The 25,439-nt window shown below is 36.9% G+C and overlaps 1 protein-coding gene across 1 annotated transcript; it reads left to right on the top strand.

Moving 5' to 3' along the window:
- Positions 1-1,341: 1,341 nt before the first annotated feature.
- Positions 1,342-25,439, top strand: plod1a (procollagen-lysine, 2-oxoglutarate 5-dioxygenase 1a). The gene is made up of 19 exons (XM_079827684.1): positions 1,342-1,582; positions 2,250-2,341; positions 3,610-3,743; positions 3,863-4,026; positions 6,127-6,239; positions 6,434-6,497; positions 10,140-10,237; positions 10,346-10,447; positions 11,772-11,903; positions 13,633-13,754; positions 13,917-14,021; positions 17,879-18,004; positions 19,040-19,181; positions 19,304-19,417; positions 19,539-19,604; positions 20,425-20,529; positions 20,624-20,770; positions 22,770-22,895; positions 24,729-25,439. The coding sequence occupies exons 1-19, from the start codon at positions 1,498-1,500 to the stop codon at positions 24,882-24,884; spliced, it is 2,193 nt and encodes a 730-aa protein (XP_079683810.1). The 5' UTR covers positions 1,342-1,497; the 3' UTR covers positions 24,885-25,439.

Below are 25,439 nucleotides of genomic sequence, written 5' to 3'. Positions count from 1 at the left end.
AGCATTAATTATGTTTTGTTTTACTTTGTTATGACATTTTGCAATATAAAGAAATATATACATTGTACATGTATAGTTTTTTTTAATATGAACAAATAAACATGCTGCAATATTTTAGATACCTAGAATTCAGGGACACTTTTTCTAATACAACTCAATGGCAAAAAGTGTCCCAATCAACCTGAATTCACCCCTGCCTCTGCCTCTGCAACGTTTTATGAAATATACCATATAGCCTATATGCAATGCATTAGATCCATAATTGTCTGGCTATCGTCAGACCAAGCTCAATCTTTAAAAACCCAACCATTGGGTTAAAATGTATCTCAGTGGCTGGGTTTATCCATATTTGACCCAAATTTGGGTTAAAACAACCAAGCATTTTTTAGAAAGTACTAGCTGCATTATGCAGTAAGAACAACTGAATAAAGCAGTTACAAACTAGCTAGTTACCCAAGCCCCTAGTGTGGACTTTACACTAAAAACGGCCGGGTTGTTTCAACCCAGATTTGGGACAAATATGGATAAACCCAGCCATTGAGTTACATTTTTAAATTTTTAACCCAATGGTTGGGTTTGTCCATATTTGACCCAAATTTGGGTTAAACAACCCCCAGCATCTTTTAGGGTGTAATGAAGGGAAATTTCAACTGGAATGTTATAAGTACCTAAATGTCAGGTCAGGGCAAGTTGTCACATTTTTATTTGGGAAAGTTGTCATGTGTTTGAAATGTTATAAATGTAGGCCTATTTAATCTATTAAAATATGTGTTGGTCAAAACAATAGTTTGATATTTTTGCATGTGGCCTTTACATTTTAGCTGTTTCATGAATTGTTTTCAACTGAAACATACAGTGAGAGACTATTACAGTAAATTGTAGAATATTATAGTATTTATAGTTTATTTATACGGCAGCATACTAACTATAGTCAGTTGTTAAACTAGTTAATACTGAGGTATACACTTTGTTGTAGTATATTTACTATAGTATGGTTCAAAAACACTATTTACTAGAGTATTTTTTTCATGTGGATAGATAGATAGATAGATAGATAGATAGATAGATAGATAGATAGATAGATAGATAGATAGATAGATAGATAGATAGATAGATAGATAGATATGAAAAATACTATAGGCTACTATAGTAAAAGTAGTACTCTAGAAAATACTATAGCCTAGTGTTTTTGAACCATGCTATAGTAAAAATATTACAGTAAATTGTAGAAATAGTATTTATACCATACTGTAGTAATACTGAGGTATACAATTTGCTGTAGTATATTTACTATATTATTTAATTTTATTTAATGAGGACAGATAGATGAGCTTTTTCTCCGTAGCCTACGTGTGGTCAGGGATAAGGGGTGGGGAAAGGCAGAAGTGGGCAGGCTGTGTGTGTTTGTACGGGAATATAACTAACTTTCTCTCGAGGAAAGGCCTTATTTCACCAGTCGCCGTTACTGTGGAGCTCTGAAGAATAACTGATCCGAACATGAGAGAAGTTCTGCTGTTTCTCGTGTGTTTGTTTGCGTCCTTTTCTCCGCTTCGCTGCAATCAGCAGGGCTTGATCCCCGAGGGTAAGGCTATTTCAGCTTATCACAGTCTCAGATAAACCACACCGCTTCTGTACATGATAACATGTAACTCACTACTACAATTTAACCACGATTCAATGTAAGGGTTCCTTGCAAACCTGACTTGCTAGGTAAAGTTAGCCAGACGTAACTTAACGGATTCACGCCGCTGACGTGGACCCCTTCATGCCGATATCAGTGCTGCAGAGATCAGTTTATGATGATAAATTACAACACAATTACACTAAAACAGTGCAAACAGTTTACTTCATTTCTCAAACTGTAGTTATGCGCAATAAGAACAACACAATGCGCAATGTGAGTGCAAAAAACAAACAAACATTTGTTATATTGTACCTACGCGTATTTTTCCCCGTAACCACATTTACTGTGTAGGTAAACAGGGATGAATTGCTAAAGAGAAAAACAGTAGCCTACATGTGATAGAATACGTATTCGTTTAAAGAAATGTCACTTTTGTTTTGCGGCAAAACTGGCTTTCTGGCGACAGTTTTAAATATGTAATATTCCAGCTGTGCAAGGAGTTCCTCACCGGAGACGTGGGATACCCATTAGGATGTGCTCTTCCAGCACGTAGACAGAAGAACTGAGCAGCTGTGGAGAAGTTTGACCAAGTTAGCCTCGCTGATTTGTGTTTTCTCTGTCTCAGGAGATCTTCTAGTGCTGACTGTAGCCACGCAGGAAACCGATGGCTTCAGACGTTTTTTGAGATCCGCAAAACACTTCAATTACACCATCAAGGTACGGCACTTTTTCCCAAAAAGAAAAAGTTTGAAAAAGTAATTAATATTGTATTTCAGTTAATCATTGAACATTTGAATTAAGTGGAAGGTTTTCTGTTTAAGTCTCTGCTTAACTTTATTGGGTATATATATCCAGGTTATAATCCAAGGAAGCCTATAGCCTATTGAAATATATATTGCATTATGGCATTATTTTCATGACAGTTAATGCAATTTTCTTACAAAGAAAATATTATTTTCTTAAAAATTATGGCAGTTAATTAAATTAAATTCAATATAGCAGATACTACAATGACAGATTAATTGTAGTCCAAAAGTTTAGGTTTAGTTTTCTTAGGCTAATACAAAATGTTATTATTATTTCAGACCCTGTCAATTTTGTTAGATGGAATTTTTTTGTTTAATAATCTATGGAAGCTTGTTTCTGCCACTAAATAAAAAACAAATCTCATTTTATCTCACAATTAAAAAAAATTTTTCTAGCAATTGCAAGTTATAAAGTCATAATTGCGAGATATTAGGGGTGTAACGATACCCTCATATCACGATTTGATATTATCGCGATACGCCAAGATATGGTAAAAGGTTAACAAAAAATGTACTGTTGATTAAAATGCTAAATTTGGTATTACATTGGGGCTGGAAATCAATAGGCTTGGATTTGGTGCTGGTAAACCAATGCAGGACAATAGTGACACCAGAATAAAAATATTCATGATTATGAAGCTGAAAATACAAAATTATTTTAGACAAATATGCTTGCACTCTGTCACTAAATAGATATTTTCCAAGTCCATATCCAAATCATCCAAGTTAGTGCACACACATTTGGAGTAGTGAGTAGTGAACACAAACACACACACACACACACACACACACACACTCACACTGCAAACCGTGGACAAATACACCCGGAGAAGTGGGCAGCCATTTTTGCTGTGGCGCCCAGGGAGCGATTGGGGGTTAGGTGCCTTGTTCAAGGACACCAGTCATTTGCTGCTGGTATTGAGAATCAAACCTGCAACCTTCATGTTACCAGTCTGGCTCTCTCTATTGTGTGATATAAACTCACAAATCTTCCCATCAGAATTGTGAGATATATTGTCGAATTCTGAGGAAAAGTAGTCAGAATTGCAAGATATAAACTCAAAATTGTGAGATAAAAAGTCGCAATTGTCTTTTAATTGTTTTATTCAGTGGCGGAAACAACCCCTCCATAATAGTCTGCAGACTGATGACTGACATTTTCGTTCGTTTATTTTTTAGGTTCTCGGAAGGGGTGAAACATGGAAAGGTGGAGATTACATGTCGCCTCCAGGTGGAGGGCAGAAAGTGCGTCTGCTGAAGTCTGCTCTGCAGGAGATAAACGAGGAGAACAAAGTCATTCTTTTTGTGGATAGGTATATGTCCATTATAATTAAATGCATTATATCTGGATTGTGTTGATATGTCTGTACTCTTTCAAGCATCAGTGTTGATCGTTGACAGTAACAATTATTTACGGTCTGGCTTTCCACAGCTATGATGTAATCTTTTCTTCTGGTCCAAAAGAGCTGCTGAAGAAGTTCCAGCAGGCCAAACACAAAGTTGTGTTTTCAGCCGAGACTCTCATCTGGCCAGATCGTCACCTGGAAGACAAACATCCACATGTCAGGGAAGGGAAGAGGTTCCTTGGAGCAGGAGGCATGTATTTCTCTTTTTTCGATTATCATTGAAAAGCTTAGACATACTGTTTGCTTTGTTAGCTCAATTTTGTGTAATTTTAGATGCAAAATTAATTTGGATGCAAAAACTCTCACAATGACATGTTAAGAATTGGTACGTTCAAGTCCTCCTGGGAAGTTTGCATTAACGGTAAAGTCTATTTCTATGTTTTTATGAAGGTGCTTAACCTTAATCGTTATGCAACTGGCCTCACTGTTTTAATTGTTTCAGCTATTCAGCCGCTAAACACTTCCTAAATAAACTCCACAAAGGTGCAATTTAGGAAGTTTAATCATAAAAAGTGTGAACCTACAAAGAAGAGAATACACAACAATAAATTTCACAAAATAGATAAATCATCAAATAAATGAGCATTCTCAAACACACAAGGCAAAGAACCAACAACCATACAGTTATATATAAACAGCATAGATTCATACTTTACAAACTTGAGAAGAAAAAGGTAACAAACATGCGGAACTAAATGCTAAAAAAGTTACCAACACACTGAATTATAACACCACACAGCAATAAAGTACTCATAATGCTCACTAGACAAAATCAAACAAAGTCACTTACAGTTATTGCATTTTAAAGAGCTTTGATAGGCATGATGAAGCTGGATGTCTGCAACCACATGGAGCACCTTGCAGGATTGTACAACTCAAGAGCTAAGAAATATGGGCTGAATCCGAAATCGCCCCCCTATACCCTTAAATAGGGCACTATTTGAAGGGACAGCCATTTGTAGTGACGTCCGATACCATAGTGGACGTTATTGAGTGCACTCATTCTATCCCACATTGCATCGCAATAACAAGTGTACAGCCGATGTACACACAGTGGCTGTCCGAATTCGCTCACTTGTTTTCATTCACTCCCTCAAGTGAATTGGATTAGTGGACTAAAGTAGGGAATAGTGATTGAGGGTTTAGGGGGTGATTTCGGATTCAGCCATGGTCTACTTCCTCTTGTAAATAGGAAACCATTGGAAAACTAAGTAAATCTCAGTAATAAGGATCAAAATAAAAGTCCTAGTTTAAACCGAAGTGTAAAGGCCAGCACACTCCCTGCCTTGGGTATGTAAAGACCTTTATGTGTAGAACTTTATGACTCCAATATTTTAGGGGGAGTAAAGTAGAACCACTTCTGAAATAGGGCGAATAAAGGTTTTGTGCATGCCTTCTCTGATACATTTCAGCTATATATTCTATTGTAATTGTAAATTAAACTTAGCTAGTTTTATTGTGCATATACACTGCCTGGACAACATTTTTTTGGTCAAGATCATGTATTGACAATGCAAGAGTCAAGCACTCTGTCAAGTTGATAAATATACTTATATATACTTATATATATATATACACGTTTACAATTAATCCAGACACTACATTCATCACATCCGCCATGTTTTTTACCTGACAAACACTCGGGGCTGAAAGAAAAAAAGAGTTTCCCTCTCCTAATTACGGCTTTGTGGTGGCATTCATGTGTGTTCAACTTGTAAATACTGTACAATCTTTCCGACCTACCATATCTTTCACCACAAAATTAAAGGAGTAAATTTTTTTTTTTTTGGGTGAATACTCAAGTTTTGGAGGCAATGGTGCATAGAATTGAATGGAAGCAATGCTGTGCATCTAATGACGCTTAATCAATACCAAACATACCACCAACTAAAATCTATTTTAATCTTATAATTCAGTGGTTGAATATAATTGCGATTAGCTCACTTACTTGTGTTTGTAGAGAGTTACATTTACTAAGACTTGCTTACTAAGAAGTTTGAGGCTTCTTCCTTTTTTTATTTCCTTTATCACAATCTCTGAGAACGTTCTAGAAACATTCATATTAATAGGGTGATGCCAGAGATTAACAGCTGTGAAATAATTAGGACATACTTTTTACTGTCTGTATTGTCATCTGTGGCCTCCCTGAAAATTCGCTCTCTTCCTTGTTTTCATAATAGTTAAAAGATACGTTTAAATCATCCAGTTTCACATCTAAACCAGATAATAACATGTTTTGTCTATTTATAGGCATTTCTCATTGTAATGCTGGGTGTTTTCCTTTTTCTAGGCTTCATTGGGTATGCACCTAACCTTAAAGAGATGCTTTCTGACTGGTCAGGAGCAGATAGTGACTGTGACCAGCTCTTTTTCACCAAGATATACATCAACCCAGAGAAAAGAGTGAGTGTTTTGGTGTAGTTTATGTGTTTAGGGGTGGCAACCATGGTGTGGTTTCCTAAAACTTCATTGCTCTGTTTTAGGATCTTTTGCCTCGTTTACAGAATGCACATTCAAGTTCACAGTTTTCAGTAATTACACATATTAAATGTGTGTACGCTGCGTTTTCACATTTTCTTCCCTGTCATTCACTTTAGAAGTCCATAAATATAACTCTGGACAACAAGTGCAGATTGTTCCAGAATCTCAATGGAGCTCTTGGTAAGTGTATCATTTTGTGTTCTTGCAGCCTGCTTTAGAAACACAGCCGTTATAAGATTTTAATTGGAGAGGTGCTCCAACATAAACTCTCTGAGACTTTAAAGAGGCTTCTGCAAAATTTTCACTAGCATCAGCTCTCTAAAGGAGAACATCCTGTTTTATGCTCTCCAAAGTGCAGCGTCAGTACAGTCCTTGCTCTCTGATACCTGCTGGGAAGTTTCCTCTTTCTGTAACCCTTCGGTTTAATGAGGAATCGCTAATGAAATGCTTTGCTTAGGGTCTCAAATGCTGATTGGTTTCATGTGAACTGAAGCTCTTGTGTTTGAGTTTAAAGCTGTTTTCGGCTCGACTGGCAGCTGTAGTTTTGACTCGCTGCCAGATTGGGGGAGGAAAGCGAGTTTCCCAGTTGCCTGTAATGGCATTTGTTGCTGGAATGCTAGACTGTTAGATGTGCCTGTGCACACGTACACCATCTCAGCAGGATGTTACAACCCAGGTGTGCGACACTGCAGCTACTTGGCTTAAAGAATACACTGTGCATTTTGCCTGGAAAAAGGCTGCTATAGCAACATAAATATTTAGGTATGCTGTCATTTGTAGTATGAGATTAATAACCATAAAGTAAACAAGAGTTTGTATACTACTCGTTCATATAAATTCTCTTTGCATGGTTCAGTAATTCTGTTTAGAATGTCTAAATTAACAAATGTATTTTAACATGTAATCTTAAGATATTTAGGTTAAGCTTATTTGGCTTGCTGTTAACTGATGAGGGGCTTGATGAAGCAGTTTCAACTCGAGCTCTGATATACCCCCATAGTGATTAAACGATTATGTAGGGCAAGGTACCTAAGACTCCGGTTTTATTTTGCAGAAACGCTTTACTCTTACTACAGTGTGCAACAAGTGTCATAGCAGCCGCCGAGCGAACGCACAGAGTAACGTCATAACATCTTTTTCAACAAACTCAAATGTATCTTATATAATAAACAGAGCTGCGTTACCTCATACTCATGACTGTAATGGAAAATGGCGCTGGCGACTGTGGAATAATAAAAGTCGCGCTGCTCGCGAGGCGTGTGTTGAGTTCATCTTATTAACAATCGCTCCAGCGGCCTTGCTCAGCTCCCACAACACTCTGTCATGCTCTGCTGCATACTACTGTAATGTTAATAATCGCATCCATGAACATGATTTCTGCCTGAGTCCTATTCCGATTATTGATGTGAAGACCACATATCCCAAGATTCTGCGCTCAAATTTGGCATCATCAAGCTACGCCTCTGTTTTGAATAGGCGACCTCTAGCGGACGGAAAAGTTACATAGTGCACCTTTAAAGGGTTAGTTCACCCCAAAATTCTGTTGTTCCAAACCTGCAAGACTTTCGTTCAGCTTCGGAACACAAATTAAGATCATTTTATCTGGGCAATTTCTGTCACTCCATTGAAAGCTACGCAACTACCACATTGACGCTTCATAAAAAAGCTCATAAAGAGATCGTAAAACTAATCCATATGAATTGCATGGTGGTCCAAATTTTCTGAAGAGACTTGATCGCTTTTTATGACGAACAGATTTAATTTAGGCTTTATTCACATATAAACATTGATCAGCGAACATAAACAGAAGCTTGACACATGAGAACAAACCTCTTGCAGTGGCGTACTGCGTAACACGAGAATGAACCTCATTGGTTCTTCCAGAAGCTCAAACGTGCTGCATAACACGAGAACAAACCTCATTGGTTCTTCCAGAAGCTCAAACGTGCTGCATAACACGAGAATGGACCTCAATGATTCTTGCTGAAGCTCAAACATGCTGCGTAACACGAGAATGGACCTCATTGGTTCTTGCTGAAGCTCAAATGTGCTGCGTAACACGAGAATGGACCTCAATGATTCTTTTAGCTATTATGCCAGCCGTAGCTGGAACCAGCTTCCTGAACAGATCAGATGTGCTCCAACAGTAGCCACTTTCAAATCCAGACTCAAAACACATCTGTTCAGCTGTGCATTTACTGAATGAGCAATGCCACTGTACGTCTGACTGATTGCACCTTATCTTATACATTTACTGAATGAGCTCTGTGCTTTGTCCGAACTGCTTGCACTTTAATTATGTGTTTCAATTTAACCCTGTTTTATTTCTAGCTTTTAATTATTATTTTTTCTTTATTTTTATTTCCTTTTAATTCCTATTATAACTGTTATACTATATATATATTTTTATTTTATTTTGTCATCTATGACTATTTTAACTTAATTTCTGTGTAAAGCACTTTGAATTGCCACTGTGTATGAAATGTGCTATACAAATAAACTTGCCTTGCCTTGCTGAAGCTCAAATGTGCTGCGTAACACAATAATGGACCTCATTGGTTCTTGCTGAAGCTCAAATGTGCTGCGTAACACGAGAATGGACCTCATTGGTTCTTGCTGAAGCTCAAATGTGCTGCGTAACACGAGAATGGACCTCATTGGTTCTTGCTGAAGCTCAAATGTGCTGCGTAACACGAGAATGGACCTCATTGGTTCTTGCTGAAGCTCAAATGTGCTGCGTAACACGAGAATGGACCTCATTGGTTCTTGCTGAAGCTCAAACGTGCTGCGTAACACAAGAATGAACCTCATTGGTTCTTGCTGAAGCTCAAACGTGCTGCGTAACACGAGAATGAACCTCATTGGATCTTGAAGAAGCTCAAACGTACTGCATAACACGAGAAGGAACCTCATTTGTTCTTGCAGAAGCTCAAACGTGCTGCGTAACACGAGAATGAACCTCATTGGTTCTTGCTGAAGCTCAAACGTGCTGCGTAACACAAGAAAGAACCTCATTGGTTCTTGCTGAAGCTCAAACGTGCTGCGTAACACAAGAAAGAACCTCATTGGTTCTTGCTGAAGCTCAAACGTGCTGCGTAACACAAGAAAGAACCTCATTGGTTCTTGCTGAAGCTCAAACGTGCTGCGTAACACAAGAAGGAACCTCATTGGTTCTTGCTGAAGCTCAAACGTGCTGTGTAACATGAGAATGAACCTCATTGGTTCTCCACGTGAAGCGAACATGCTTGAGCTTCCATTTACCACAACTGATGTGTGCGTTGATGCATGATGAATTGATGAATCCTGACTGAAATTTTTCAGTGTAAATATATTTTTGCAAGAAAGAGAAAAATTGAACAGACACTTTTTTTAGTATTTATATAAATATTGATGCAGTAACTTTTAGTAATACAACTTTTGTAAAGAAAAAAAAGAACATTAAGAAACATTAAAGAAAGGAAACATTAAAGTGTTAATTTTGCTATGAATCGCTCATTCATCCTAATGGTAATATCAGATCCATTGGAATTCATGTGAACAGTGAAAAGGTCACTCTTTAAGATTCAAAAGGCTGTTTCAAAACCTTTTTTATGGTTTCAAGATCAGTGGTATCCATTACAAATACCCAAGAGAGATTCATGCAAACGTTTGAGGAGGAAATCCTTTATAAATGGGCCAGTGGATATTTTTGGCTATTTAACTACACAATGAATTAAACAGAATTCATGATTTAATAGATAACTGTAGAACTTAATGATTATATAGAATATTAATCTGAAAATTAATATTTTTTTAATAATATTTTTTTTATTGCATGAACAGATGAAGTCGTGCTGAAGTTTGAAGATGGACGTGTGCGAGCCAGAAATGTACTTTATGACACGCTACCCGTTATTATCCATGGCAACGGACCCACCAAAGTAAATCGATTTTCTGTCCTGATCCAAATAACTATCTAATAATAATAACAACAACAGCTATCTGCCTTCTTCAGTTTCTTCATTTTTATTACATCCTGTTTCTTTCAGCTTCAGATAAACTACCTAGGGAACTATATCCCAAATCTGTGGACATTTGAGACTGGCTGCACAATTTGTAATAAGGATCTGCGTCTGCTTTCTGGACTCCAGGTGGGCCTTATATTTACTACTATTAACACAGTTTCCCATCCGTTTATTTTTATTATTATTAAAATAATCCCGAATCTCATTCTTACATCAGAACCCAGAAGACGAATTTGTCACTCGTTCCGTTGAGATTTTCCTATAGGGTTTTAAAATGGGGTTTTTCGATTTGTGTGTAAAATAAAACCTGTGGTTAACATAACTAGACTATACTTTGACGTTTTGTTCGACAACGTAAATTACACACACACCCATAGCGAAAACGCAAATTTTTGAAGCAGTAATGCTCATTTTTGAAAACGTACAGTATGTTTTTAATAAGTAACTAGATAAGACAGTTTGGGATGTGATTGTGTGCAGTGTCGTTATAGTATAGTTTAGTTATGTGAACCATAGGCTTTATTTTAATAATAATAATCATTTTAATAATTTGTTACATTTATATAGCGCTTTTCTAGGCACTCAAAGCGCTTTACATGGAAGGGGGAATCTCCTCAACCACCACCAATTTTACACATAAATCGAAAAACTAAATTTTAAAATCCTATGGAAAAATATCAAGAGAACCAGCGGCGAATTATTTATACTTGCACCACTTTATTCTGAAAGCATTTATAAAGATATTGTTGTTTTTATATTGTTTTATTAAATAATTTTAAATCCACTTTAACAGATCCCCACGTGACATGAAGGGGAAGAAAAAGATATAATGGCGAGCCACAAATTAAGAATTCGTTCTTTTGACTGATTAAATAGTTCCCTTGTTTTATAAAATGTGGCCACAAAAGATTAAGGAATGGGAATGAATTCTTAATTTGTGGCTAAAGTATATATTTTTTCTTCTGTATGTTATGTGCCGGGCTCCATACACCTTTTTAAATAATCATGATAATAATGTAAAGATTAATACTGTATAGTTGTTACCTTAAAGAGCGGTTTATATCTGACCCTTAAAAGAACTGTTGTTACCTGCTTTATTCAGTGATTAAGTCACATTAAATATTATTGTTAATATTTTATAAAATAAAAAAAATCTAAAATTGAAATAAAAAAGCTGAATTATATACATACAGTACATTGTGATAAATCAAGAAAAATATTACAATATTAAAATAAATATTAAAATGCTAAAGTAATACACAGTCAAACTGACTACATTAATTTACAGCAACAAAAGCAATTTTTAATAATTATGCATTCTCACTGTTTACAATAAGCAAGACACTTTTGTAGAGAGTTAAACATTATGCATTTAAATTTACTTTAATTTAAGCTTTAGCTGAATAATTGTTTGGTGTATTAATTGTTTGTTTTATTTTTTCGTCTGCAGGAGAGTGAATATCCTGTAGTGGTCATTGGGGTCTTCATCCAGCAGCCCACCCCCTTCGTCACTGTGTTCTTTGAGCGCTTACTTAATCTCAAATACCCCAAAAACCGTCTCAGATTATTAATTTATAATCAGGTAAAATATTATGTGCAGATTTATAACTCCTGTATGCACTTTTTAACAGTTAAGCTTAACACTTTACAATTAGGTTTTGTTTGTTAACATTAATTCATATATACATTATTTAACATGAACTAACAATGAACTAATAACTGACAACTAACAACTTTTGCTAATACATTTTAAAGCACTGTGAAATACTATGAACAATGAACTAACATTAAAGTCCCCATGAAATCAAAATTGAATTTTTTGGTTGTTAGTTTGAAAATGTTAGTCTTACTTTTATCTATAAGCTTGTGTGCTCCAAAACAATGGCACAATTCACATTTAGAAAATATAATTTTTTTTACACATTTACTATTTTCTACATGGTGAATGGCACAAAGTGCAAAATATAGGGAATAGGCAACGAATTAGACAGTGTAAATATGCTTTCCATTTGGGTGAATGAAGTCTGGTTTCACGTTAGTGTTACGCGAACCGCTACAGCTCCGGTCCAGAGACCAGAAAATGTATCAGACCCATTTGAATTCTGCACAGAATGCTGTATTTTAAAGTGATACGGAGGAGATTAGGAGGAAACTGCGGCTTTACCGAGATCAACGGCCCTAGCCGAGCTGTGATATAAATGAAACGCTATTGGCTATTGAAAAAAAGGGGAGGAGCTGTACGATATGTCCTGCCCTGTCTTCCCGTTTCAGTGGAAATTACGTCAACACATTGAATAATGCTATGCTTTTCAAGGCACTTCAGAGAGCCTTTAATAATTTAACATTTATATTTATTCATTTAGCAGATGCTTTTATCCAAATCGACTTACAACTGAGGAATACAGGAAGCGATCCGTCATGAAGAGGCGAAAATCACAAAGTGCCTGAGATAGTTTTGGACTATTTAGAGTAGCATAAGCTAGAAAAGGGAGGGAATTGAGGATTTTTTATTTTTTTAAGGTGATGTGAAGTGCTCACGGAAGAGATGAGATGAAATAGAGGAATGAGATGAAATTATTTTAAAAATATATTGCTCATATTACTCATTGTTAGTTACCAGTTAAGCTCTTAAAATCGGCAGTCTTTATTGGAATCTATTTTATGAGACATAATGTGCTAATTCTATATAAAATAAACTGTTTAAATACAAGTTCTGTGTTCAATCATGAAACTCTAGATGGCGCAAGCTGATAGGTCTTTAACTCAATCTGTTTGCAATTCCATTGTTTTCTATAGGGCACAGCTGATTGGTTCCTGCTGTATCTGTAGCCAATGAGCTTGCTGCTCAACCTTCAAAAACTGGTTAGCATTTTCTGTAGCATTGCAGCGCAATTTCAGAAACCCTACTCCTTCCCCAGCTCCACCTGTATAGATCTGCTACGGGAAATTCTTGTATGCTATTTTGTGCAGCAGCGGCAATACAAGCAGAAGTAGCAGCAGCAGCGTAGCAGATCTATTCCATCAAGACCAAACATATCAACATTTTCATATCCATTACCATGCCAAACACTCATGACAGAACTAAGAGTTACTTGAAACAGAACATGTGAACAAGATCAGTATCAGGAAACTGATACGCCTGTCCTCTGTAATAGAGTGTGCCTGTTGATCTTCTTTTCATAAATTGGGTCTTCATTGTTAAAGGCTGATCAGATTTAATGATGCTGAGCAACAGTTTTTTTCTTTTATTTGTTAATAAATTGGATTGCCTAGATAGACGTTTTTTTAATGGTCATCAATTTCTTTTGCAGGAATCACACCATGTTAATCAGGTGCGTACATTTCTAGAGCATCATGAGTCTGAATACCAAGGGGTGAAGCTGATTGGACCAGAGGAGGATATAGATATTGTAACCTCACGTAATATTGGCTTGTAAGTGTGCTTTTTAAATTATATATATATTTTTTAAATTAAACGCTTTAATATGGTGCACCTAAACACAGTATGGAAACTGGGAAACAGTTTGTCATTGTACAAATGGCTCCTCTATGAATGAATATTCTATTAATTTCTTTTTTTATGTTTTTGTTGCAGCGATATGTGTCGTGACGACATTGACTGTGAATACTTCTTCAGTATAGATGTGGATGTAGTTTTAAAGAATGAAGACACGCTTAAAATCCTAATTGAGCTCAATAAGTAAGTGAATAAGTAAGACGTAAATAATTGAAAGTACTTGACAAATGAAGTTTTCTTTTTTGAGTTCATGTCATCTTATTGAAATACCCTACTGTTCAAAATCTTTTATGCTTTTGAAAGAAATCTCTTATGCTCACCACAGTGGCATTTATTGGATCAAAAGTACAGTAAAAATAGTAATACTGTGAAATATTATTACAATTTTAAATAACTGTTTTCTATTTTAATGCATTTTAAAATGCATTTATTCCTGTGATGCAAAGTTGAATTTTCAGCATCATTACTCCAGTCTTCATTGTCACAAAATCAATCTAACATGATGATTTGCTGCTCGAGTAACATTTCTAATTATTATCAATGTTAAAAAACATTAATATGTGCTTCTTAAAGACCCCAAACTTTTGAATGAGTGTATAGGAATGTATTTGGTTGCTTTAAAATAATTTTTAAAGTAAAGCTCTAGTAAAGTAAAGCTCTAATGACAGCATGTGTTTGTAAAGTACACACAAATACTGCACGTACAGTAATGCACTTGAAAGGTCAAGTTCAAGACATTCTGGAGGCAGAAATGCGAAGCTTGTTTTATTACAGTGTTTATGTATTATCAGTGTTGGGAAAAATGTTGGAAGTAAACGGCCACGGCTAGGATTGGATAAGATTTGCATATTTAATGAGCTTCAGCTCCCGTCAGTACATGTGGGGATTGTTTTGAAAGCGTCTGGGGAAATGCTCACAAGGCTCGCAAAATATCTTTATCAAACAAACACAATAATTAATCTCTCATCCACCCGCGATTGATTGGAATGTTTTTTTTTTACTTGGCCGGCCCGATCAGTGAATATAACCGCGTACCGTGCACACACGCGTGCACGCAAGAAAGGAATGTTATTTCACTATTTAAGATAACTGTCGGCAGCCCAGTGATACATTTTGGTAGCCCGTCTGAAAAACACATAGCCCCGGGACATTGGGCTTTGCGAGCCCTGGCCCATAACGTTACAAGTCCGAGTCTGATCATGAATGAACCAATAACACCTCACATAAAGGAGCCTGTGCTAAGGTATGTAATCAATAGAATTCAAACGATCTGTAACAATGCAATACTAACACATATAAAAAACATGTTTTAGGGCGTTTTCACACCTGAAAGTCCGCACCAAGGTCCGAACCGAAGTTCATGTTTTGATACATTTTATACATTTGGTTAGTTTTGGTTTGGTTTCACATTGCAATTATGCGAGCGGACTAAAGAACTTTACATGACACACTTGCGTCCACTCGTCATCATCTATGTGGGCTGCATCTTGACATTGATTGGTTTGTAAACGGACGTGCGTCTGACGTCAGTGTCTTTGACAAGAATGAATGAACGGACGGACGCATATCGTTGCCACTATTGAACAGTGCCCATTGCTTGACTATTTTCTTTTCTTTTCGTTACGTTTAAAAGTGGACATTTCAAGCTTGATATACACATATTTCTCATGTTTGTGAGAGTAGCCTGCTGAGCTTCGGTTTATTTGAGACGTGCTCCAGTTAATGTACAAAGCATGTGATCGATCCCGCGATTATTGTCTGCTATAGATTATTTGCTTCTTATTTATTAAATCCAGGCAATTATCTGATTAAACGTTGATTAAAATTAAGATTCAATTTAAACAAAATTAAATTCACATTAAAGAAAGGCTTTCTAAGCAAAATCATACAAAATTTCAAATTTCAATATAATATCTGACATATTGCGCATTTTTTCACTTTACATAATCATTGTAGCCTAGATGAAATTTAAAAATAACATTATAATATTTAAACATAAACAGGAACTTCCTGTAAATGGTCTTAAAGTACGAACCAAATAGAAAATACTTTCACACTAGAAATGAACCGAACCTTTGTTCAGTTTGATCCAGAACGAGACTACCGCTTTTTGTCGGACCAAATTTCATCTGTTTGGTCCCGACCGTGGTCCGGGGGAGGTTTCACATCTGTAATTTTGATTCGGACCAAACTGAAAAGTCTGAAAATCCGGACCAAACAAGGTAGGTGTGAAAACACCCTTACTCACATAAGTGTGTTGCACCATTCTAGTCGGAAATGCACAGCATTGTGTTTTAATCTCAATATGTCTGCAAATCCAGTCTCGACCTGTATCTTGTTTACAATCAATTCCGCGGTGAAATGAAGCGAACAAACGCGCAATGTCTTACGTACGTGAGCTGGAACCGCATGTTTATTGCTCTGTAGCGCGACCCGTTTAGCTCCACGAGTCGGTGGGCGGGCTTGAGGCGGCGCTTCTGCATTCTATGACGTCAATGGTCGACATTTTCTGAGATCGAGCGTTTTCTGGGCCTGGTGTCAATAAAAGCTTCTCTTTGACTAACAAGGAAGTCTTCAGCTCCGAAACGTACAGGATATTCTTATATCACAATTAACTTTTATTATTAAAGGCTCAAAGGAAAGTTGATTTCTCAATTCATCACCCCTTTAACAAAAAAACAACAACTCTTATTGGCAAATGTAAATGAAATAATGAAAATGAATAAGCCTAAAGCCCCGTTCACACCGCCAGCGACACGCAGCGACAAAGCGACACGATCCCATTCATTTCAATGGATACAGAGACACATTTTTAAAAAAATGATGCACGGAAGGACGAGGGTGATCTGCTAATGACGTTTATAGGCAACCCGTAGTGGGAACGCCCACTAGCGACATGAATCTCTGGCGCTGGTGACATGCAGCGACATCATCGCTGGCGGTGTGAACGGGGCTTCAGGCTGAATGAAATGCAAATTCACACCTAATTGGGTGCAGCTCAATGATACTGATTATTTGTATCGTTGAATTGGATCATCGAATGTCAGCAGCAAAGACTATTTGTATTTAACATATTTAACTATTGCATGTTTGCATAATATGCAGTTTGAATCTCTCTGTTTTTATTCATTTTGAGGAATACTGAATCTTTTTTTGTGCAAGTGAGATGACTGCATGCTCACATATTGGGCCAGATTTACTAAACAGGGCAAATTAGCGTGAGAGCGCAATTCTAAAAAAGCGCAAATAAAAGTGATCTACTGACAAGGCGCTAATTAAAGAACACAGACACAGCTGTATCATTTTCATCATGACCAACACAATCTACCTGGAGCAGCGCAAATTAGCGTCTGGTTTAAGACATGCTGTTTTTGGGGGGTAAATAGCGGTGCAAATACCAGTAAAGTGACGAGCACAAACCTTAGTAAATCACCTTGCATGATTCATTTAAATACTCTCCTCCCATTAATTTTGTGTCTGAAAGGGAAACTCCTACAAATGCATATGCAATAAGGTATGCCACAAAAATAACCCTGTCCATGCCTTTCCAGCGCTAGTTTTTCACTGCGTGTCTTTAGTCAATTCTGACAGCAGTTTTTTAAAGGTAAAAATGGGTTTGCTGTGATGCAAGCTGTTAGTAGTAGTCTGGCCCTTAGTCTAGATCTACATCATGTTTACACCATGCACACAACGCCTCTGCACTTACTCCCGATTTCTCTCAACATGGGGACAGAAGAGCTGTCAGTTAATAAATGGGAAATCAAAGTAATTTGCTTTAATTATTTGAATTATCTTTTTGTAAATTTAAAAGTAATGTGCTACTTTACTCCTTACTTGAAAAAAGTAATCTGATTACATAACTCACGTTACTTGTAATGCCTTACTCCCAACACTGTGTAATATATTATTCATTAAAATGCTTTGTATTTGAGTTGTAAAGTTGTCTGAATGTTTTCTAGGAGGAGAAACTTCTAGTTATCACACTAGTTTCTAAAGGGTCTTTTTTTCTTTGATTATAACCATTTTTATGAACCTCACAGGCCTTTCATTGCACCAATGATAACCAAACCTGGGCGACTGTGGACAAACTTCTGGGGTGCGCTCAGTGCAGACGGGTACTACGCCAGGTCAGAGGATTACGTGGACATAGTTCAAGGACACCGCGTGTAAGTTGATTTTTAGTTCATTTAATTTGTTGTTATTTTAAATAGTTACGTGATATTGTTACAAACTGCTCCGAGACTTGGATTGAAGATCCAAATGCAGCTTTAAAGGGAAAATCCAGAATCGTAAGCCATATAACAGGCAAAATGCCAAATAAACAACAGGCCATGAAACAGGCAGATAATCAAATTTGAGCTACTGTTTTGCTACAAAAAAACAGGATACTGTTCAGAAATGGAATGTAACAACATACAAGACTTAATAAAGAATGACAGAACAAACAGGGCTTATATAGGCATAGTTAACAAGGTAATGAGACACAGCTGAATGTAATAATGAGCATAATGAGTCCAGGCAGTGGTTTATGGGAAATGTAGTCCATGATAAGATGACTCAAGAGTTGGGAGGAGTGCTCTCTAGTGGAGATCATGGGCACTCCAGCTGGTGGATGTGACACATATGTGACCCTGGACCAAAACCAGTGATAAGTCGCACGGGTATATTTGTGGCCAACAGCCAACAGTACATTGTATGGGTCAAAATGATCAATTTTTCTTTTATGCCAAAAATCCTTAGGATATTAAGTAAAGATCATGTTCTATGAAGATATTTTGTAAATTTCCTACCATAAATATATATATTTTAAAATATTATTAATAGTAATATGCGTTGCTAAGGACTTCATTTGGACAACTTTAAAGGTGATTTTCAATATTTAGATTTTCAAATAGCTGTATCTTGGCCAAATATTGTCCTATTCTAACAAACCATACATCAATGGAAAGATAATTTATCCAGCAAAGATTGACCCTAATATGACTGGATTTTGTGGTTCAGGGTCACATATCATAGATAATTTACAGAGATGAATGTATATGTGCATGTTTTTTTATCTCAGCTATCTAATTGATTGACATTTTCTTTAGTATTTTAAATGATGAGCATATTTCACTGCTCTGAAAATATGAAGAAGTCTTTGAAACTCATCAAACCAGGATGAATGGCAAATATGTGATCATTCTCTTGTGCCTCCACAGGGGTTTGTGGAATGTGCCATACGTCTCTCACATATTCCTGGTAAAAGCGGATGCATTGAGGACTGAGCTCAAAGCTCCTGACCTGTTTCAATCCGCAACGCTTGATCCAGATATGGCCTTCTGCGCCAACGTTCGGAACAAGGTCAGACATTAAACTCAAATAAATTTAGCATAAATCACCATAAGAAATCACTTAGTGACAAGTGTAATAAAGCGCCAAGTACTTTGCTGTCATTGATTGATATGTTTTTTATTCATTCCTAGGGCATCTTCATGTTTGTAACAAATATGCACACTTTCGGTCGAGTTTTATCAACTGAAAATTACCAGACAAATCATTTGCACAACGATCTCTGGCAGATCTTTGAAAATCCTATGGTAAGATAAAATATAATTTCAGACAATATTTATTGAAATATTATACACAACATTCTTGCTTTATTGTTAATTTATTTATTACATTTTTTCTTATTGTTCTTTAATTTTTGCCGTGGAACAGGAATGGGAGGAAAGATACATTCATGCGAATTATTCCAAAATTTTGAGAGATGGCCTTATAGAAACGGTGAGTATTCACCCAAAGCATACAATAATAGCAACATTTTCTGAAGATTTTAATATTAAATACTGTATAAGATTATTATCTTGTCCTTGAGAAGGTATAAACTACACTACTGTTCAGAAGTTTTGGGTATGATTTTGTTTTAAAAGAAATTAATACTTTTTTTCAGCAAAAAAAGAATCCCCCAACAAATTGATTTCAGCATTGATAATAATACGTGTTTTTTGAGCAGCAAATCAGCATATTAGAATGATTTCTGAAAGATCATGTGACATTAAAGACTGGAGTAATGATGCTGAAAATTCAGCTTTGCCATCACAGTAATAAATTACATTTTAAAATATATTAAAACAGAAAACAGGTATCTTAAAGTTGAATAATATTTCACAATATTTTTGTCTTTACTGTATTTCTGATCAAATAAATGGTGAACATCAGAGACTTTTTAAAAAACATTTAAAAATCTTACAGACCCCAAACTTTTGAACTGTAGTGTCTATTTTGGTAACTCTTTATTTTAAGGGTCTACTTTAGACATTCTACTGACTATAAGTAACTTTACAACTACAATGCTATGATTATTCTAACTTATTGTTGTATTATTCTATACAATGTTATTCTAACCCTTACCTTACCAGTCTACTAATACTCTAATGAGAGTTAGTTGACATGTAGTTGCGAAATTACTTATAGTTAATAGAATGCCTAAAGGGAACCATCTAAATAAAGTGTAAGCTACTGATGACAAGCACTGCAAATGATTTTGAGTCTTTTGTAAAGTCATTATAATTTAAACTTTGCTTTTCTGGAATTCTCTGTGTAGCCGTGTCCTGATGTGTACTGGTTCCCTATTTTCTCTGACGTGGCCTGCAATCATTTTGTTGAAGAAATGGAACATTTTGGCCAGTGGTCAGGAGGTGCAAATACGGTATGTTGTTGTTGTTTTTCTCTGTTTTATCCCCATTGTATTTTGCCTTACCTTAGTATTTCTTTGAGCAAACAGTTTTTTTTTGTACTTTTAGGACAATAGGATCCAAGGAGGATATGAAAATGTCCCCACTATTGATATCCACATGAATCAAGTGGGCTACGACAAAGAATGGCACAAGTTTCTTTTGGATTATATAGCGCCAGTCACCGAGAAGATGTTTCCAGGATATTACACAAGGGTAAGCCTTTCTTTGTTCTCCTGACATTAAAAAAACAATTATATTTGTCTTGAAGTACACTACCAGTCAAAATTTTGGAATAATTAAGATTTGTTTTAAATGTAATTCAGCAAGGACACATTAAATTAACTGTAAAGACATTTATAGTGTTAAAACATATTTCTATTTTAAAATAAATGTTATTCTTTTCAACTCTCTAGTAATCAAAAGTTTTAACAAACATATTAAGCAGCAAAATCTGTTTTCATCATGAATAATAATAAGAACCATTATATTTTTGCAGTAAAATATCCAAAAACCTCTAGGCCAGTGTTATATATTTTGTTCAGTTGAGTACTTACAATATCACAAATGTTTCCAACTATTTGTAAATCGTAAGAAAATTGCTATTTTAACCAAGGAACTGGGATGTGTGAGGGAGTCGCCTGTCATGCGTCATATCTGCGTTACCCTTGGTATCCAGTTTTATTTTGCAGAAATGCTTTACTCTTACTGCAGTGTGCAACAAGTGTCATAGCAGCCGCCACTTGAATGCACAGAGTAACGTCATAACACACTCAAATGTATCTTATATGATAAACAGAGCTGCGTTACCTCATACTCTTGACCGGAAAAGCGGAAATGTCGGGGACTGTGGCATAATAAAAGGCATGTGCGAGGCATGTGTTGCGTTCATCTCCAGCGGCCTTGCTCAGCTCCCACAACACTCAGTCCTGCTCTGCTTCATACTACAGTAACGTTAGTAATTGCATCCATGAACATGATTTCTGCCCGAGTCCTATTCCGATTCCGATCCACCTGCTGTGAGGTGAAGACCACATGTCCCAAGATTCTGCGCTCAAACTTGGCTTCATCAAACTATGCCTTTGTTTTGAATAGGCAACCTCTAGCGGACGGAAAAGTTACATAGTGCACCTTTAATAACTGAGCACCAATAATAATTGATGAGAACTGAACATCAAATCAGTATGTTTGGATGATTTCTGAAGGATCATGTGAGACTGATGATGGAGCTTTGCCATCAAAGGAAATAAATTACATTTTAAAATATGATAAAACAGAAAACAGTTCTTTTAAATTGTAATAATATTTCACAATTTTACTATTTTAATCAAATAAATACAGCCTTGGTGAGCATAATGCTGCGTTCACACCCAACGCGAATAGAGTGTCAGGAGCGAGTGATTTTAATGTTAAGTCAATGGAAAGACGTGTTGACGCGCGTCTGGAGGTCCTGCGGCGAGATAGACGCGTTTCGCGTCCAGTTCGCGTGAATTTAGCGTCTTGCGCGATACGCGCTTTATGCGCGAGTGGTGCTTTTTCTGCATTCACGCGTTTGAAGCGAATTTGCGTCTGACGCCCGGGTTGAAAAATCTGAACTTTGCCGTTAATTCACGCTGCGTTAACCAATCAGGAGCCTGCTCGCTGCTGTCACGTGGTAAAGTGACGTGATGAGAAACCCTGCATAATTAAAAAAAATTACTATTGTGTCACAAAATGTAGTTTTAAGACTTTTCCAGTTGGGAATGTAGTTGTTTAAAGCTCAAATCTGTGTTTATAAAGAGAGCTCCTATTATAAAAAAAAAAATCTTGTGTTTGTGGAGTTGTGAGATCCAGGCGATCACCGGGCACTCAGCGCTCATTAACCCTGGCGAGAGCAGCCTTTCCTCGGCATAGTCCTTCTATTTCCTTTAGTGATTTGTCTTGTGTAGATCTAACTGCCGATCTTTGGTGTCATGAATCTATAATTGGTTGTCTGCCAAATCGTTGCATAATATACCTTAAAGTCAGTATGAAGTGGTGTTAAAAATCTATTTTATTGCCAAACATATTTGAGAACTCAGGATATAACGAGAATTCTTTTATCTTTGTGGTCACGAAAGTTCTGTTATGTTTTAGAATGGAGGTCTTTCTATTTTTTTCTTTGGGCCAGCTGATCCTCTACACATGAATGCTGCATGATGACTCTTGCATCTGTCTGTGTGATTGTCTCCTGCAGGCCCAATTTGATCTGGCATTTGTAGTAAGATATAAACCCGATGAACAACCTTCATTAAGACCACATCATGACGCTTCCACTTTCACTATCAATATAGCTCTCAATCAAGTGGGGACTGATTATCAGGTGAGTGAACTATGAGCTATGATATTTGACTGTGCTGTACAGTTTTCTTTTTGTTATCCCTCTGGTGCTGCTCGCGTGGCGGTCAAAAATGACAGATTTCTTTTATTTCAATTAAATGAATGTACTATATTTTAGTTCAATCATGTTTTTTATTTAATAGTTTGTATTTTTAGGGTATATATACACCAATCAGGCATAACATTATGACCACTGACAGGTGAAGTGAATAACATTGATTATCTCTTCATCACGGCACCTGTTAGTGGGTGGGATATATTTGGCAGCAAGTGAACATTTTGTCCTCAAAGTTGATGTGTTAGAAGCAGGAAAAATGGGCAAGCGTAAGGATTTGAGTGAGTTTGACAAAGACCAAATTGTGACGGCTAGATGACTGGGTCAGAACATCTCCAAAACTGCAGCTCTTGTGGGGTGTTCCCGGTCTGCAGTGGTCAGTATCTATCAAAAGTGGTCCAAGGAAGGAACAGTTGTGAACCGGTGACAGGGTCATGGGTGGCCAAGGCTCATTGATGCACATGGGATGCGAAGGCTGGCCCGTGTGGTCCGATCAAACAGACGAGCTACTGTAGCTCATATTGCTCAAGAAGTTAATGCTGGTTCTGATAGAAAGGTGTCAGAATACACAGTGCATCGCAGTTTGTTGCGTATGGGGCTGCATAGCCGCAGATCAGTTTGGGTGCCCATGCTGACCCGTCCACCACCGAAAGCGCCAACAGTGGGCATGTGAGCATCAGAAGCAATGGAAGAAGGTGGCCTGGTCTGATGAATCACATTTTCTTTTACATCACGTGTGGATGGCCGGGTGCGTGTGTGTCGTTTACCTGGGGAACACATGGCACCAGGATGTATATGGTAAGAAGCTTTGGGCAATGTTCTGCTGGTTCTGCCATCCATGTGGATGCTACTTTGACACGCACCACCTACCTAAGCATTGTTGCAGACCATGTACACCCTTTCATGGAAACGGTATTCCCTGGTAGCTGTGACTCTTTCAGCAGATAATGCGCCCTGCCACAAAGCAAAAATGGTTCAGGAATGGTTTGAGGAGCACAACAGTGAGTTTGAGGTGTTGACTTGGCCTCCAAATTCCCCAGATCTCAATCCAATCGAGCATCTGTGGGATGTGCTGAACAAACCAGTCCGATCCATGGAGGCCCCACCTCACAACTTACTGGACTTAAAGGATCTGCTGCTAACATCTTGGTGCCAGCTACCACAGCACAGATTCAGGGGTCTAGTGGAGTCCATGCCTCAACGGGCCAGGGCTGTTTTGGCAGCAAAAGGGGGACCAACACAATACCTAATCGGTGTAAATATGAATTATATAATGAATATAATAATTATTAAAAATTATAATTAAAATATAATTTGAGAAAAACTATTAAAGTTGGCTAATAAAGATGTATAATTTTTTTTCAGTATAGTTTTATGTACACAATCAAAACTACAGTACTATAAACATAGGGTTTCATATCTTAAATTTAAGGTATGCAAACTGTTGGTTTGTAAAATGTCCGTGATGTAACACAGCAGCATGTCTTGACCTGCAGCTCTCCTGAAAGCTTGAGATGTGGAGACATGCAGAAACTTGCTTAGAGATTCCAAGTGTTGGAACACAAATGGGTCTCTGGCTTGGGATAGCCTTACGTTCTATTTTTTTGGGATGTAAATTATTATAGTATTTTTTTGTATATGTTTTGTTTCTCTCCTTTTTCATGTTTGTAAAGTGAAATTTTAACTTTAGTTTTTGCTATTTTGAAGCAGTTTGACAGAACAAGAGCACATTGTGTTAACGATCAATGACTTTCTGTTCAGGGTGGCGGCTGTCGGTTCTTGAGGTACGACTGCTCCGTTACAGCTCCCAGGAAAGGCTGGGCGCTCATGCACCCTGGACGCCTCACTCACTACCATGAGGGTCTGCCCACCGTAGAGGGGGTTAGATACATCGCTGTCTCATTTGTGGATCCTTGAACATCTTTTTATTGTAAACTTGAATTTGCTTTGATTCCAGAAGACTCTTGAGTGCATAGTCCCACTGGAGGCTAGAAAAAAATAATCAACAAGAACATTTTGACAGTGCCTTGTGAATATGTCAGTCAGTGTATATATATTTTCCACATTTTTTGTAACATAAAGGCATCTTTTTATAATGATCAATGAATGTTAAAAGCAGTTTGACAGATCACTATGCAATACGTCATTTATATGCGATGACATTTTACATTTATTTATTGTCATATTGAAGGGTTTATTCCATTCAAATTATGAGGATTTCAATATTGTATCTGTCCTTGCTTTGACATTCACTAGAGTTTTTTTTATTGATGCCAGTCAAGCAATTGGTGCTGCTGTTAGAAAACAGTGACATATGGTTTGTTTTCTTACTGCTTAATATTGCTTGTTCTTGTCTTGTTTATGGATCAGCCATGTCATGAATTTTGGAAGAAAACACAAATAAAAACGAGAAAAATCTTAATGGTTAATGGTACAATTATAAAACCTGTATGATTTTCTCAATAGAAGCAG

This window comes from Gobio gobio, assembly GCF_949357685.1.
Source record: "Gobio gobio genome assembly, chromosome: 10".
Classification (NCBI taxonomy): Eukaryota; Metazoa; Chordata; class Actinopteri; order Cypriniformes; family Gobionidae; genus Gobio; species Gobio gobio.
The sequence above is the reverse complement of the archived record's forward strand: the minus strand, read 5'-3'. Positions and strand labels throughout refer to the sequence as shown.